The sequence below is a fragment of the Corvus kubaryi genome, unplaced genomic scaffold, assembly GCF_017639235.1.
Source record: "Corvus kubaryi isolate FWS band 111438036 unplaced genomic scaffold, C.kubaryi_AGA036_p1.0 split3-73, whole genome shotgun sequence".
NCBI lineage: Eukaryota > Metazoa > Chordata > Aves > Passeriformes > Corvidae > Corvus > Corvus kubaryi.
In genome coordinates this window covers 31,267,509-31,285,193 of record NW_024582091.1, presented here as the reverse complement: position 1 = coordinate 31,285,193, position 17,685 = coordinate 31,267,509, and the positions used below count along the sequence as shown (strand labels likewise).

Here is a 17,685-nt window from a genome sequence, read left to right as displayed (position 1 = left end):
TGTGCTACTACTGGAAAACAGTTTGCTGCATTAGACACTTGTTTTGGAGGCTTATCAATAAACCCTTCAGGTTGGAGATAAACTATTTTCCAGTAATTGTGTACAGCAGACCTTGCACAGCTACTATGATAGGAAAACAAGAGACTGTTAAATCCATAACCACCTGGCACAGGGAATAAGAGACAAACTCTTAACAAGTATCACACGTAAGTAACATTTATTTAATCAGCATAGATGGTCCAAGTTAAAAGTACTCATGCAGTCATGGGGCCTGGCAGCTGTCAAGAACTCTTCCCCAGTTTGTGCTATGTGTGAGCACTTCCACTGAAGTGAAAGTAAGGCAGAACCAAGATTTAGCAAGGTACAGGCACTTTGTTCCCAGCTGAAGCAGGGAAAAAAAAAGCCTACATCAGGTCCTGGTCCCCCCACCCCAAAAAAGCCTCATGTGTGTTAAACAAAATGTAAAAAATAAAAACCCCAAAATACAGAAAGTCAGTGTTCCCTAACCATACACTACTAGTTTATGTCATCATATGTAAGACAAGAAGTATAAGAAACCATAAACCAAAGCTCACTACTGGCAAGTGTTGGGTTACCCGCGGTACGAGCGATGTGTGCAACACCAAGCGTCCACAGCAGTGCAGCAGCAGCCTGGCTCAGCAGTGCCCGCTGTGCCTGGTGGCTTGTCTAACTCCATAGCTAAACAACTGCTTGTATAAGATAGGAAAGGTACTTCAGATTCCACATATCTGGTTACATAAAACAGTGATTTACAAAAAACTCTCATACCAAACAATATTCTAAATAAATAGTTCATCTTCATGACTATATACAGAGCCTCCCTCACATCAGTTATCCAAGAAGGACATGTCTGTGTCCATGGGTGCTGGGGCAAGTTCACACAGGTAGAACAGCGTGGCTTCACTCGCCTCTGCCTCCGTCAGTGGCTCCAGACGCACCAGTTTGCTCTGGGTGGGCTCAGGATCCAGGCTGCTCTCCAGGAGCTCATCCCCTTCCAGGGATTTCTCAACAGTGGAAGGAGTTTCAGCTGTCAAGCTCCCACTCTCAAAAGCAGAGCCTGGGTTCCCATCAAGGAATGCAAGGAGTGGAAACGCAGTGTAGTGTATCAGCTGCTTATCTATGGGGAAAAAAATGCCCAGAACATCAATTCATGTGCCCTTCTATATGCAGAAGGAAAAAAACTAAATCCAACCCAGAGCACTTATTTAAAGAATAATTAATAAAAACACAATAGGTGTTTGATTTTTAAATGTGTTTTTAAAGAATTGTTATGTTCATGCATAACGTTATTTGCACAGATTCACCTGCAAAACATCAGTTTCTCTGTATCTAGTGCAGAGCCAAAGATCTAAAAAGCAAATATACTAAGTATTGTGTTTTGGTTATTGGTTTATCAGCGTAACATAAAACCAGACAAGAAGCAAATAACTGAGATGGCCTTAAGAACAAGTGCTGAAGCGTTTCAATAGATCACTACAACTAACCTGGTCTGGGCTTAGTACCTTGCGTTTCCTGTGAAGCTGCTGGACCAGCATCATTCTTGTTAGTTTCTTTTCCCTTTGTCTCCGTCTGGGAACAAAAGCAAACTCTTAAACACACGTTTAAAGCCTGTTCCAATGCCACTGGAACACAGCTGACCAAGTACTACAAAAAAATAGTATTTTATTTGTGATGAGATGCAGTGGCATTATCAGTATTACCCACACTAACATACCTTGGCTGAGAAAACATGAAATGGAAACACAGTATAAAGCAAGAACCAAAACGAATGCTTTAAGTGAGCAGGACAAATTCAAAGTGCTACATCTTTGCTCCACTGCTTATTACTGTGTTTCTTTTCCCACCAGATAATACAGATGAAATCATTCTGATGTTCTGATGAAAGTGCATACCATGTTTGCAAGTAATAAAATCTCAGTGGATACAAAAGTCAAGAGACTGGTACAATGTACAGGTATTGGCCTCAAGGTAATACAAGTTTTAAAGGACATTACTAATTAGTTAGTGTGCTTTTTCCTTTGCTGTTTAAAGCCCAACAGGATGAACTTAGGTGCAGTCTACCTATTCTCATGGAAGTCTTAAAAGCCAGAGCAATGAGTGCCATGACTCCAGTAAAGAAAACAGTAAAAGATAAGTGAATTTTGTATCTCTCACTACTGCATATGTTGAGCAATGGATTTAAGACTTACTTTGGTATTAGTGATATGATCATGATCTGTGGGATTCATCTGCACAGAGCTTGTAAAAAGCTGAATAAGACAAAAGACATCACGTTTTAGGTATCTCAATGTTGCTATTAAGAATACAAGAACATTGCTTCTGCATGTGTGAGAATAACCCCTGTACTTATTCCACCCTCTGTGAGGATTGGAGTCTATTTACAGGTAATTACTGCTTTTACAATGAAAATCTAGCTTGGCAACTAGATGGTTTGGAATTCCATGAAGCTTGATCACAAAGGAAACAACTATTGCATCTAACACAGTTTGCTGCAGTCTTAAAAACACCAATTTCTTCAGACATTGCTGCATGGATAATTCTGTCTACAATATGGATGAACTTAAGTTGCAACTGCCACCAAGCTGGAAGGAGTCCTCAGTAAGTGGAGAGCAGAACTGCGGTTAGAGGGGATCTCAGTGAAGTGGGAGAGGGGCCAGCAGGCACTCCACCAGGTTCAACAGTCACGTGTCACCAGGAACCAGTAGCCTCATGCACTGGCCCAGGTCAGGGTTAAGGAACAAATGGACAGGGAGCAGCACCTCAGAAAGGGGGCATGTAAGTCATGGCAGACAACACCCTGCCCCCAGCCAGCAGCACGGCCTTTCTACAGGGAGGAAAGCTCTTTTTAACCCCAGCTCACTGAGAAGACAACAGATGATGTGCTGGGTTATTTCAAAGCAAGAGTATTAATCTACTTGACATCTAAGTTCACATCACAACAAATACAAGCATTATTTCATTAAGAAAGACATTGTTCAACAAGAAACTTAAGCATTCACTTGAGCAGTGATGGAGCATTGAGACTTATACCAGTGCTCCAGAAACTCACATTCATAAATATTTATAACTTTGCTTTGTAAAGGGAAGAAAGAACAAAGAAATCGCTTGAGGTTTAAATCCATTCTGAACAGCAACAACACACACAAGTGTTTTCTACAGCTTTTACCAAAATGCTTAAAATAAAGTCAAAATTACATCAACCAGGAGGAGATCTGGATCTATGCTGAACTGTCGTCCCGATAACATAGCCTGGAAGTCCTCCAAACTGCAGTCAATACTGTCCAGATAATCCAGAAGTTCAACTCTAGAAGGCAAACAGTATTTTATTGCTGTATCCCTTAACAAAGTAAGAGAAATCCTCAAGTAAGCTTTACACAGATGTACTACATGCATCTAAAAATCTTCACCAGAACTAGAATGAACTAAGTCTTTCACTAGAAATGACCTCTGGAAAAAAATGAAGGCTTTTAGCCTCTCTAGAGGAGAGCCCAAGTACAGCAGACAGGTGCTCTAAAATAGGTGTCACAGGAATCACATCAACATAACACTATGACATGACATTAGCAGAGATGCAATGTTTGCTTGGATTGGACATAATGGGTCTAATCCACCTGCAGGAGTGACAAAAATAAATCCTGACAGTTTAAGCAATCTCCACAACATTACACTGCCAGATTACACATCTCAGCTCACTCACTTAACAATGAAAATCAGCAGTTGCATCTTAAAATACTTAGAACAGAAGGATCTTCAGAAACTGGCTGGAATAACAGTGGCCTGTAAGTTTAGAGTTCTTAGGAGAAACTGCTATTCAGTTCTTTACTTCAGTCAAATAATCAGTTCTAATACTTGAGAAAACAAAAGACCAGACTACTCACTTTCCAAGAAGATTTATATTCTGTGAAATTACTCCATTTTCATTGAGTATGGAATCCATCACAGAGACTGGATCTTCTGCAGTTGAAGTTGACTGGTTATTCAGCTGTACGGCACTTGACATGAGTGGGCTTGTGCTGTCACTGACGGGGCTGACTGGATCATTACCTGGGACAGCAACTGATTCGGTGCTTTTATCCCCTTGAATTACAGGGGAATATTCATCTTCATTATCATCTTCCACAATTACAATATCAGGAGAATGGCGGCTACAGCTACAGCTGTAATAGGAGATAAATTAATTACAGCATTTCATACACATTTAAATTGGTATTATTCCACAGGTTTAGTTACTTCTCACTTTAGTCAAGCTACTATTCAAGCTACTATCAGGAAATAAACTTTTCTACTGCTTTTTAATACTAAACACAGAAAGATACTCTACATATCTGTTTTCCATTGATACGGTTCTGTCATGATCAACACAATTAATGCAGCTCAGTCAGCAGACACTGCTGTGCCAGAGCACAATAAACAACCACTAAAGAGCTATAGGAACACTGACATTTTTGTCATTAGAACAACTATAAGCTTGCATATAGATGGGATGTACAAAGTGAACCAAAGCATACAAGGTCATCAAACCAGACAGACAGTATGTATTTTGCATATTTCCTGTTGAACAGCATCAGCTCTGGAGCACCCATAACAAAGGATCCTGGTAAACAGGTTTGTAGTTAAAATAACCTTCTTATGCATACCAGGAAAGAAACCTGAAGACCAAGAGCAAGCCCCAACCAATTTGCTTTCATCCATATTCTGGTTCTTAACCCTTAAGTAGCTGTTAGTTACATTGCCTCTCTACCACAGCCTTTTCCTCATGAAGCTTTTCTATCAGAGAATGCATTCCCAGACATCAGCTGAGCAAGAACAATGATACCAATTAAAATATAAGCTACAAATACTAATTTTTTCCTTGAGGCATAATACAGGCCCTATCAATCCAATGCAATTCAAGAAGAGAGTTGCATCTAAATCCCTAGACCAAGTTTCAACTTGCTTGTAGCTGAAAGATGAACAACTTCTGTAGTACCAGAGTACAGACAGGAAAGAACATAATCACAAAACAACTGGGACTAAAAAAATCCCAGAACCCTGAAATTAACTGGCTTAATGTAAAGACCACACCAATACCTGATAAACACCACAGGTAAACTATTCTCCACAAAAACCTGCAAAAACAAGGAAGTCATTCCTGTCTGTATACATAACCAAAAAGCAAGAAGATTTCTCTTACTCTTGCTTTGAACACATAGCATATTTAACTATAATGCAATAATACAGATTATTTTCACTAGTTTCCATCTATCCTCCTGATAATTAAAACTCCAACAGCCAATGAACTATCCAGAGGCCAGTAAATCAAAAGCTAGTGTCAATTCACAGATGAAGTTTCTATATGTGCAGGAGTGCTGAATAATTCTAACCATTACACTAAAAAAAAATTATCTAAGACAACTGAGTTACTGCATATTATACAACACTGAAAGCCATTTATCAACACACACTTCTTGAGACTTCTTACTTGGAAGAATCTGAAGTGGTATCTTCACTTGTTTCTGGTGTAACAGGAAGATTTTCTTCATCAGCCATGGGATGTTCTTCCTCACCCACATCCTCAGTGACATCATAAATAACAATGTCATCTGAAATCTGTTCCCTTTGTTTTAAGCCCTCATTTCTGTTGAGAGGTACCTGAGAATTATTATTAAAAAAGTCAAGGCACAAAAGGACGACGAGCTTCAGCATTTTGACAGTTACCATTGTATCCTAAAATGTTTCACATCTAATGAAGTCTAAGAGCTTTCCTACGCCTTGGAGATTACAAGCAGTTTGTACAGATCTATGTTTAATAGAAAAAGCCATAAAAGTAAATAAACAAGCTGGAGAATAACAGCTACAGGAAAAAGAATTTGGCAAATACTACAGGCACAGAAATAAAAATATACTAGCACTGTCAGAAAACAGAACAAAAAAATATTAAAACAGTGACTGCTGTTTAAACAGTAGTTTGTTACAAAGCTACTAATTCTAGTGCCATACTACAGTACTTGTTTAAACGATTTCCCTGCCGATCATTATTTGGACAACAGAAAACAACTTTTGAGTGGTGTGATTGATTCAAATGTAACAGGAACATAACATGATTTTGCTGGGTTGGATGCTGCCTTGCAGAGCAACGCACTGGACCCTTGTCCCTGTGTGGTGCCAGGGATGCCACATTCCCACAGATAACAATGCAATGTTTTATGTGCTATTTCTAACAGCACCATTCTTAAAAGCAAACTGCTTTCAGCAGGATCATGTCAAGCTGTATTTAATACACAGGTAACCCGTTTATACATGCTTATGTTGGAAAGTGAATGGTGATTATCAACACATTTAGCTTCTGAAGGAAACAACACAGCCTATCACTTCTACAAGTTGACAGCTCTCAGTACACAGCTACGTTTTAGTCTCCACATGACAACGAACTTGATCCATCTGCCCACCTGCACTCCTTCATCGTGACAGAGAGTACCCATTATAGAAAACTTACATGGTGGCTACTGTCAGCTGGTTCTTTCACAATTTTCTGAAATACATTCGACTTTGTAGGTCCATTAGTGTTCAGAAGTAGAGGCCTACAACAGAAAGCATGAAGGAAGAAAAGCCATTTCAAAACCACCTCTTTAGTAACTAATCAACAAGGCCTGTCAGTTTATCAAGCAGACAGCAAGTTTTCAAGATCATATTTACCTCTTGCGTTTTAGGCTCACTAGTTGGTTATTCTGCACCAAGGTAACAATGAATTGTACGATCTGTAAGGGAGAGAACACTATTGTTGGTTGCTCTACTTTGTAATTGTTTCTCCTGAGTACCAAGGTATCTTATAGCAGAAGACGCCAATAATAAAATCTATACATAAACAACAAAACACTTCCTTTGTATAGTAACTTTTATACAGAGCTGCTCAGAAAAATTAAAAATCAAGGTAAAAAACAGTGCTGATAATATCTAAATAGTTATTCAATTGTCAAAGACAGACTTTTCACGTAACAAGTGGACTTTTACAAGACATCATACAGTACACAGAAAGAAATCCAGCAATGCAAACAATTAGAAGAATTCTAATTAGCGATGACAGAAGACATATAGGGATGTGGTCCATATACATAACCTGTATTGTAAATATTGGTTTTGGTGGAAGGCATTTTTGACAGATTCAGAAAAATTACATGTACAATTAACACTGTTCATCAGCTGCCTTTCCTTTTGAAATGTTAGACTTCTTTCCCTTATGTTTTAAATTTAAAGCTTTAATGTATGTCTCTGGCTTGAAGAACCTGGGGAAAAAAACTCACTAAGTCTCTGCTACAAGGCTACTTGCAGTGATGCCCTTTCTGGTATGTTAAAAAAAAATAGATCCATCAACTCTATGCATTTATACCAGTTTTGGTAGATCATAAATCTAACTGTTAAATAATCTAAGTTAACATATTATCGAGGGGTTCCACTCAATTATCTGTTCCTCTGGTAACTTCAGGACAGTTTTCCCCGAGATCACACGACACAGAGAATTAGATATCTGATTCCTGAATAAAAAATGGGCAGACCATGTTAAGGGTACCTTAATGACTGATGTAGGATGTTCTTGAGCCTCTTTCTTTGAAAATGTTTACAAGACTTTGGCCTTATTTTCTGCTTATGCAGTAAAATACCATGAATGTTTGTTTCACTAGGATTTGTTCACCATATACCACACTGCTGTTTTTTCTATTAAAGAGAGATTTGACATTACAAAAAGCTGAGTGAGGGTAAAGCAAGGTAATGTGGCACAGCATTCCTAGTTCAGAAGCACTCACAGAAGCACACACGACACTTCAATGAAGCCTTACCTTTCGAATAAGTTGCTGCTGTTGCAAGTGTTTTGCTCTCAGTTCTGACACTTCCCTCCAAAGGGATTCATTCTCTCTGTTTAAAAATGATGATTTAAAAGTCAAACTAAAACTAAGTTATTAATTTTTGTTAAAGATCAGTTGGCTTCATTAAAACCCTTTGAAATGTGTTTTTAGATTGCAGGTTGGTGTGGGAGTGTCACACAGTCAGCAAGCAGCCTTGGAAAGTAACTATGAAATGGAGACCCAAACACAACAAATGGCCTGCAGAGAATATCCATCTGCTTTAAAGGAAGAAAAATAAAATTCCCAAATTTGGCAATAATCATTACCCATACATTCAGCATTTAAAAATTAACTATCACCTTTAACAGTTACCTTTACTAGCTCCAGTGAAGGGGCATGTTAGGTGATAAAAAACAACAGAAGCATGTCAGAGATGGCAGTTTTCCTGAAACACTGCCATTTTAGAAACATTGGTTCTTCCAGTACTCACAGGACTCCAGTTACTGAGACAGTGTAAAAACTGCCCTACTGTAACCACGAGCCTTGTTTCCAACAATGTATGCCATATTAAGATGTAGATAATGAACACCAGAAGCTTCAATGAATATGGGAAGACAACAGATCACCCTTCTCTCTTCTGCAGTTTAATTTTCAACACAAAAAAGCAAACTCCACTGGTGCTTGTGTTTTTAGGAAACCTTAAACTAAGTTTTCAGAAACAGCTGCTCGTATGCAGTGTGATGCAGGGTACTACTCACTCCTCAAACTGCTCTGTGTCCAACATACAATTTAAGAGTACAGTTCCATCACAAAACTAACAGCAGAAGGTAGGCATTCTGAACTTTCTCAATTTTCTCACTAGCTTTATCAACGTATTCTGGAGGACCAGGTCTTCTGATTTAGCTCCAGTTTCTACCTCAATAATTTTAAACTGATGGGATGACATTATGGATGTCAAAGACTAGCCACTATTTTCTCATCTCTACAAACTGTCAGGTCATTAGCAACTGGCTGTCAGTTCAGTCAAAGCCCTGCTCTGGGCAGCGGTTTGGACCTGATGGCCTTCTGAGGTTCCTTTCAACCCAAATTAGTCTAGGACTTCAAAAGGGCAAATATCATCATTTTCACTCTAGACTGGCCAGATTCTAACAAAGGCTATGCCTAGGCAAAAGAAATTTGCCTCTAAATATTCTACTACTCAAGTCACTAGAACTGAAGTCTAGAAATGAGAGAAATGACTTCTTGAACTACGGTAACATCTGCCACAGATGTACACTGTCACTTTCTCAACGTAAGGTAAGGTGCCCTGACACAGCTTCTATTGAGGTGATGTGACTTACAGGGCATGACCTTATGGTCATGTATCTTGTCTGTATCTACATGCTCTAAAGGATTAAGTAATTTGTGACACACGTCTCTCACTGTTGACAATCATAATTTCTAAGCAGGCAATAATACAATTCTAAAAAAACTCCATTTACATTTGGATTTTAGATTCTGTTCCTCTGTCAATGAGGTAACTAAGGAATTTCCAAATTAGATTTCTAAACACATTTTCATAGGCATTAACTCTTCTGCAATTTTAAACAGTGGGGGAATGAGGACAAAAACAATAGGAAAATAAAAAACAATGAGCAAAGACATTAATTGTCCTATGAAAGTATTATATGCAAATTGCACAAACCAAACTCTGACTCAAACCAAACACAGAAACTATTTCAAACCTGAAGACACAAACCAGCATACTTTATATTAAGAGCTGATTTAAATATTCGGCCTCAGCATCTATATGGAACTATTATTAAAGCTGTTATTTAATTTCCTACTACTAGTGTTCTGCAAACACCAACATTGCTTATTACTTTTAATAATATCAGAATATTTAATTTTAAAGCAATTTTTCTATTGAAATTTATGTTCCTAAAACTATAATTGAATTAGGCAACCAGAAATGAAGAGACACCTAAAATTAGGTTTTTGTCCAGTATCTAGTGTCACAATTACTCAGCATTAAGGATCAGTTACTGGTGAACCAACTTACCTCTTCAAAAGAGACAACTGAGATTCAATAGTCGTTTGTTTAATTTGCACTTTCTGAGCACTACATATTATTTTAGAGAGATCTTCCTGACGTATCTTGTTTTCTTCAGGTCTCGAAGAAGAAGAAACCTTTAAAAGATTAGAATCCAGAAACAACAGTTCCCTTAACTCATGCTTAACTATTATTCTCTTCTGGTGATTTTCTTACTAATGTTGACAAAATATGCATTTAACTTCATAATAAACCAAGCATCCAAAAAACCCCAAAACCAGAAATACAGCTGTCACCACCTTAGCTTTAGCTGTTATAAACATTTACGTACACTCAGATTCTTCAGGCATTTTCCCAAGTGCTCTACTTAGTCATAAGCACATCACAATAACCTGGTGCTAACAAGGACATCACTCTGTGCTGGTTTTGGCTGGGGTAGGGTTAATTTCTTCATAGCAGCAAATACGGGGCTCTGTTTTGGACTTGTGCAGTTGTGCTGCAGTGGTGGTACTACAGAGATGTTTTTGGTACTGCTGAGCAGTGTTTACACATGGAGTCAAGGGCTTTTCTGCTTCTCACCTCACTCCACCAGCGAGCTGGCTTGGGCTGCACAAGAAATTGGGAGGGCACACACACAGCTGGGACAGTTATCCCCACCTGACCAAAGGAACATTCCATACCATAAGGTGTCATGCTTAGCATATAAAACTGGGGGAAAAAGAAGAAAGTGTGGGGGATGTTCAGAATGATGGCATTTGTCCTCCCAAGTCACCATTACATGTGACAGGGTCCTGCTTTCCCTGGGATGGCTGAACACCTGCCTGCCCAGGGGGAGTGGTAAATTAATTCCTGGTATTGCTTTGCCTGTGTGTGTAGCTTTTGCTTTACTAATTAAAGTGATTTTACCTCAACCTACGAGTCTTCTCACTTTTATCTCCCAATTCACTCCCACATCCTGACATGGGGGGAGTGAGCGAGAGGCTGTGTGGGGCTGAGCTGCTGGCTGGGCTTAACCATGACATCCAGTTTAATTTGCCATATTTCTATTTGCCATCTATATCCATCTGACTTAATAACAGCAGAGTACATTTCAGGAGCATAACAAGCATGCTTATAGGTTTGCCTGTATTTTCTGTTGGGTGTAAAGTTTAATGCTTACAGTAGCTTTGTTCTGAAACAAACTACGTAAACAAGCAGTTTCTTATACTGCTGATGGTAAAGTCAAAGCATACTGTGCACTTCTAATACTCATTTGCAAATTGTCATATTACATAACTCACTCTTTTTTGCCACCTGTGAAACTTAACTATAATGACAGCAAAGCAGGTTAGATAAAAAAGCCTTGTCAAATCCCCCAAAATATCTTTAAACAAGCTCAAGATATAAATGAAAGCAGGGCAGTTTGTTTCCATAAACTCTGAACTTATTTGCACTCACAATCCTGCAGTTAACTTGACATGAACTTAGCTATTCATCAATACTTAATAGTACAGGTTTTCTATATACTGTATTTTCACTAACCTTCCTTTTAATGTGTTCCAACAAGTCCTCCCGGCCCTGCCTAAAATATGCATGCCGAAACTCTACTGGACCGTCTCGCTCCAGTTTGAAAATTCCAGAATCAACACCAACAACTTTACGGAAGCCATCTTTAAAAAAAACAAAAGGAAAGAAAAACCTCAAAACCCACATTAAGAAATTCAAAGTATGCTCTTCCAACTATCCTGTTACCAATTTTGAGGGTAAGATAGTATCCTAGTTCCAGAGAACACAAGGCCTCTGCTCAAAGGAAATGATAACGTAACTTCTACATACAGGATTTAGAACTGTGCTAGAACGCAAAAATCTAGGAACTTACACATGTTTAACTGTCTGACAAAGCTTGCCATGTTGTTGTGCTTGAAGTACTTGGGAAGAATCTCTTTTGCAAATCTCCGTTCATCCAACACCAAGAAACTCTTGCCATTCTAAAATGAGAGAGACACATTAAGCTACTTAAGAACCATAGCAGAAAACACACTAGGCTTTTAAAATTAATCACCAGATTGGAATGTTTCCTTTGTGCATGCAGTACATTACTGATCTGCTTGCCTACAATTTTCCAAAACAGAAAGCGTACAAACATTGCAGTTGCAAAGCAACTGAGTACTATCGATTTACATCACTACCTGTATCTGTAGGGGAACATCTCTATTGTTATGCACTGCTTTCTCAATAAATGAATTGTGTACCAGCAATTATCACAGTTTCACTACAGGACAATACTATCAATTTTGAGCATAGTTTTGAAGCCTTGGTAAGTAATCTTAACAAAGAACCTGAGCAAGGAAAAAATACCAACAACCAGCTGAAAGTCCCATCTGCTTTACAGTATAAAAGCATGACTGGTTTGATAGGGCTTGTAGAGCAGATGGAGCTGTCAAAAAGCTGAATGTGCCACTGGGTTTTAAAGTTACCAAAAAGGTAGCCACCTAAGGCAAGACTCCCCTTCTCCTGGACTGCCAGTTGTGAGGGAGGACTGATCTTTTATTTAATCCACAGGTTTTAACTAAAATAGAAGGATCAGCTCTTTGTTCTTCAGTGACTGCACTCCATTTAACTACAGGGCAAGTAATCAGCAGAATGCAAATTACCTACTTCAAAATGGTTTAGGTTATGTCTACACATCCTCAATACTTTCACCTTGTAGTTAATAAAAAGTCTTATCATCTTCAACAAATGTCAGCACTCTTCCTGCATCTTCTTAGATGCCTTCCTCAAATGCCAGCAGTTCTATGATCCCAAGAAGCTTAAAGAACCAGCTGTAAGACCATATGAAGATCCTTGTCCAAAGGCCGGTGTCGTTGTTTCAGGTAGGATAGGATTAATTTTTTCTCAGTAGCTGGTAGAGTGCTAAGTTTTGAATGCACTAAGAGAATAACATTGATAATAAGTGGATGTTTTAGTTGTTGTTGAGCAGTGCTTACCCTAAGTCAAGGCCTTTTCAACTTCCAAAGTGATGCCAACAAGCAGGTGCACAAGAAGCTGGGAAGGTGCATGGTCAGGACAGCTGACCCAAACTGGGCAAAAGGATATTCCATACCACAGAACATCATGCCCAATATATAAACTGGCTGAGTTATCCAGCAGGAGGGCCGACTGCTGTTTTCAGATGGGCTGGGTACTGGGCAGCAGCTGGTAAGCAATTGTTTTGGGCATAGTTTGTTTTTTCTTGTGTTTTCTTTCTGTTTTATTAGTTATAATATACTTGATTTCAATTTTAAATGGTTCTTGTCTCAACCCACAAGTTTTACTCTCTCTACTAGGCTGTGGAAATGAGCAAGTGGCTGTGTTGTACTTGGTTGCCACTGGGGGTTAAACCACAACAGCCTGTTCCTGCAAATCAGCAGGGAGCATCAGAAACAGGATGTTATAAATGGCTCTCCACTGGAGGACTTAGGTGCTTAACACTGAGAGGAAGGTAGGGAGATGAAAACTTCCAGTAATGCCCACCTACCTCCTGCTGAGAATCAATGTGGAAGGAAAGGGGAAGCAAAAGAAATCGCAAGAACAGACTACTTTAGCCAATGCTGTGTGTGAAATTCACAAACTGAAGGTGCTGAACCAAGCGACACTCCAGTGACTTGTGACACCAACAGACAGCTTCCATGTGGTGCCTCACTTTATCATCACTTTGACATTGTCCAGGCTTAGCACATGAAAATCTGGGAAACACATCCACTAGCTCTTGTTGCCCTGACAGTCATTTCCAGCAAAGCTGTGCAGACATTAAGGCCTGTGAGTTTCACTACACAGCTAAATACGATTGTCAACTCCTAGTGCCAATGACTGCAGCATAGAGCAGTCTTCCAAGTGCTTAATTTGGTATACCTCACCCATATTTCCATGGACAACACATACTGTGGTTTCACTTTGCAGGGAGACAAAAACCTGTCTGTTTCATTTCGGATAGCATTTATCCTTAGAGTGTAAGGATAGAGATTTGTAGAGGAGGAAAGCAAAATATTATAGTAACTGTACTCTCTCTTCCTTGATATATTCGGTACACTTTTTGTACCCCATAATATCAACACAGCATTTCTAAAAGATATCACACATAACTCCAATACTTCCCTCCCACAAGAACTTGCTAATAATATCAACTCTGATGAGTGGACCTTCCCCTCTAGAAACAGCCTTGCAGAATCTCAAACAATTATTTTTACTGTTAATTAAAAAAAAAAAAAATACAAAGATACCTAACAGGTATTGGTGTGTTTACTTGAGATAAGCATAAGCAATTTGGAAATTCTCCATTAAAAGCATAAAGTAGCAAAAATAGCATTTCTTAACGTAGACAACATTAATCTTCATATCTTCTTAGTATCTCTCCTCCAAAAAAAAATGAGAAAAAAAACCCACAAAAAATCCCACCCCAAAACAAACGAAGGAAAAAAAGAAAAAAGAGAAAGAAAGAAAAGCTACCGTAATCTACTGAGAGCTTCTTCTTCCCTCTTTGGGAAGTTTTGGCTGAAAGCACTGGTAAACCATCTTCAATAAAATACTTAACATATTTTATTACTTCTCAAGCATTTAAAATAGGGAGTTCTCAGTTGAGTTTAACTCAACATTACTTAGAGATACTGATACAATTTGAGAACAGGATTTTATTGAAAACAGCATATAGGAAAAAAAAGAAGTAGCTATTATTAAAATATGTGCTTAGCATTTACCATAACTGTTAATGATGCTCACTGTACCAACGTGCCCGCCCTTCGCTGCACTATAGGCAGACTGCTGCCCAATTCGACTTCTCCCGTGGCCCATCCCCTTCCCGCCGCTCCAGCAGGTGGACACCGAGCCCGGGAAGCCCCCGGCCATCCCCCACGTGGCCGCTCCCCACCGCCCCTGCGGGATCCGACCCCGCGGGCGGCACACAGGAAACAACAGCAGGCCTGAGCGCGCCGCTTCCCCCATCCTCTGGAGCTCCCCGGCTGCCCCAGCACACGGAGGGGAAGCCCCGCTCCTAGCGGACCCACCACCCCGCGGTGGGAAATCCCCCCGCAGCTCCGCGTTCCCCGCCCGCCGGCTCCTTAAGCGCACGGCAGAATCCCCCGGCTCCCGCCTCCCTTCCCACCACGGACGCCCGAGCCTGCTCAGTCGGGGCCGCCAGACAGACACCCCCCCCGCGCTCTGCGGGGGTGCCCGGGTACGCAGCCCCACGGCGGGCACCGGAGCTCTTACTCCACGGAAGAGACACGGCAGAGGCTGAGGGCCAGCGAGGAGAGGCGAGTCGGCCTCTCCCCAGCAGCTCAGCTCAGCCCAGCCCGGCCCGGCCCGAGCCCGACCAAGCCATGCGGCCGTGCCCTCGTTTTCCATCCTCCTCAGGCGCACGCCGAGGCCCACGGCCCCCAGCAGGCCCTGGTGCCCCCGGAGCGAAGCGCAGGGTGAGGGCGAGGGCTCCGCCACACGCGGGCGGGAAGGGGGGGGGGGAGGGGGGCAGTGGCCGACCTGGCTCCAGGTGATGAGCTGGTTGCTGGGGGTCTCGCCCAGCAGAGCCCACAGCTTGCTGAGGAAGGCCGGCACCCCCGGGCTGGCGAAGGGAGGCGACGGGTGCTGGGGAGGCTGCGGGGGTGGTGGCGGTGGCGGGGGCGGCGGCTGCTGTTGTTGCTGCTGCTTCATTGTCGCTCGGCAGCCTCCGGGGCCTCTGTCCGCGGAGGGAGCACAACCGGACCGGCCGCGCCCCGCCCCTTGCCCGCACCCCGCATGCGCGGCGGCCCCGCCGCACGCGCGCGTGCCGGCCCCGCCCCTTCCCCCTGCGCCTTACATAACGTCCCCACGTGCGCCGCCCTCACGTGTCACAACAGCGCCGGCACGGGGGGATCGGGGCCAATAGGGGCGCGCCTCGCGCGGGGGGCGGGGCCGCGTCGGGCGGGCGCACGTTCCCGGCGCGGCAGCGGCGCGTGGCGAGGGGCGGGAGCACGGCTGAGGGCGGCGGGGGGCAGCGCTCCCGCTCCGGCCCCCGGGGAAGGGCTGGCGAGTGCCCGGAACGTGCCTTGTAAGGGCTCACCCCAGCCTAGGGTTTCTGAACCGCCTGGGAGAAAGGTGAAGAATAGCTAGTCGGCTCGAAAACGAGCACACAGGGCATATAGACGCCCTAAAAAAAGAACGTACAAGCAAATAAATGCACGACAGCAACACCCAACCCTACTCTCCCCCTCCCCACTACCAAAAAAAAAAAAAAAAAATCTAAGGCAGGTCCTAACCAGACATCTCACCAAGACAACTTGTGTTTAGACTTCAGACCTATCAGCTACTGAGACTGCAAAAAGAAACTGATTTAAATCAAAAGGGTATCCCTAGGAAAACAGCCTGATGAATGGTGAAATGCAGTAAAATCAGTTTCTTTTGATACTCTACCAAGTATTTTGCAAAACTTAATCACATATTAACGGCAAATAGTTTTTAAGAAGTCCTTCCGTGAAACTAAAATCAGTATTTTCACAACAAACCTTAACTGACTGGTAGTGTAATTGATGTCTTTGTTGAGATTTGTCAAAAAAGTCTCAGAGAATCTCAGTCAGCTTGACCTGCTTCAGTTTGCAGAGAATATACAGCACAATGGCACAGGAAAGATAATAAAACCTTTAGCAGGGTAGCCTGCAAGAAAATTAAGTTCAATATTTCCATTTCAAGCTGTATATCACACAGCTTCCCTTTCATGATAGCATTAGCGGGTTACAACAGCCTATATCAAACCCTTTGACTGATATTCACTGGATCATTCCCAAGAGAAGTCACAGTTGCACAGTTTATGGCTTAGCTTTTCAGGGTCAGTATTTGAATGAGAAAAATTCAATGAAATACCTTTTAAACTTAAACACAAATTTACAGTAATTTTCCAAGTAATTTTTCATCCTGACATTCATATATAGCAAGCTCCCACCAGATTCCATTTATCTAGATACAAATGCTAGATAAGCAGAGAGAAGAATATGGTTGTGGCTTAATCTGGACACAGTATTGCTCTGCATCTTATATTTCTTGTTTACAAGAGCCATTTGAAAATAGGAGTTATTTGCAGAATTGTTGGACAGTATTTCAATTTGTGCTTATAAATGTTGAATTATTCCAAAAGGTAAACCACTATATTGATGTCTTTGGCTGAGATAGATTTTACAATCCAGCCGTTGCAAAACTCACCAGTCTTTAATCTGGGGCTACTTGACTTCCCAGTATCTTCATAAGCAGTGCTGTAATCTTTTTCCACACTGCAGTAAAATTTTCCTCCACTTAGCTTGCAGAAATCTGGTAATTATCAGCTCTGAGACAGGTCAAGCTATTTAAATCTTCCACAGTACAGTTCTCACTCTCCCCTCTCCAGGAAAACATAACACTGTAAAACTCTTTGGGTATTGTGAAATGTTGGGAATTCAGATCTCTTCCCATATCCCTGAACTAACCCCTAAAGCCCCATCAGATTCTGTTCCTCCTGAGCCTCGTTCCCCTTCCCTTGGGCCCATAGTCCCCCCACATGTCAGAGTTCCAACTAAGACCTAGTTCTCGGGGACTAAGGGAGCACTGCCAACAGGAAACATCTGATTTCCAGCACTTTTTTTCCACAACTTTCATGGAGAGGCTATATAGTTAGCAGCACCTCAAATCTGGGCAGGAGGCCAAAGAATAAAATTAGATAGCTGTTCATATCACTGTCTATTTTGACATCCCATATGCCTAAAAATTACATCCACCACTGGTCTCTTCCTCTCATGCTTGAGCAGCAGGCAGCCCCACAGCACTCCCATACTCTCTTATAGGAGCTTTGGCCACTCA

General features: G+C 41.5%; 1 protein-coding gene across 2 annotated transcripts; it reads right to left on the bottom strand.

The window, feature by feature from the left end:
• Positions 1-200: 200 nt before the first annotated feature.
• HSF2 (heat shock transcription factor 2) lies at positions 201-15,611 on the bottom strand. Of its 2 annotated transcripts, none has more exons than XM_042016112.1 (13): positions 15,364-15,611; positions 11,732-11,840; positions 11,395-11,522; positions 9,883-10,010; positions 7,836-7,911; positions 6,697-6,758; positions 6,497-6,581; positions 5,483-5,652; positions 3,900-4,178; positions 3,217-3,325; positions 2,211-2,270; positions 1,506-1,590; positions 201-1,138 (listed from the first exon to the last, which is right to left on the bottom strand). In XM_042016112.1, exons 1-13 carry the CDS (start codon positions 15,532-15,534, stop codon positions 849-851), a joined length of 1,752 nt encoding a protein of 583 aa, XP_041872046.1. In that variant the 5' UTR covers positions 15,535-15,611; the 3' UTR covers positions 201-848. The 2 variants fall into 2 exon arrangements, with proteins under 2 accessions (XP_041872046.1, XP_041872047.1); XM_042016113.1 differs by having other exon boundaries at positions 1,524-1,590.
• Positions 15,612-17,685: the final 2,074 nt, after the last annotated feature.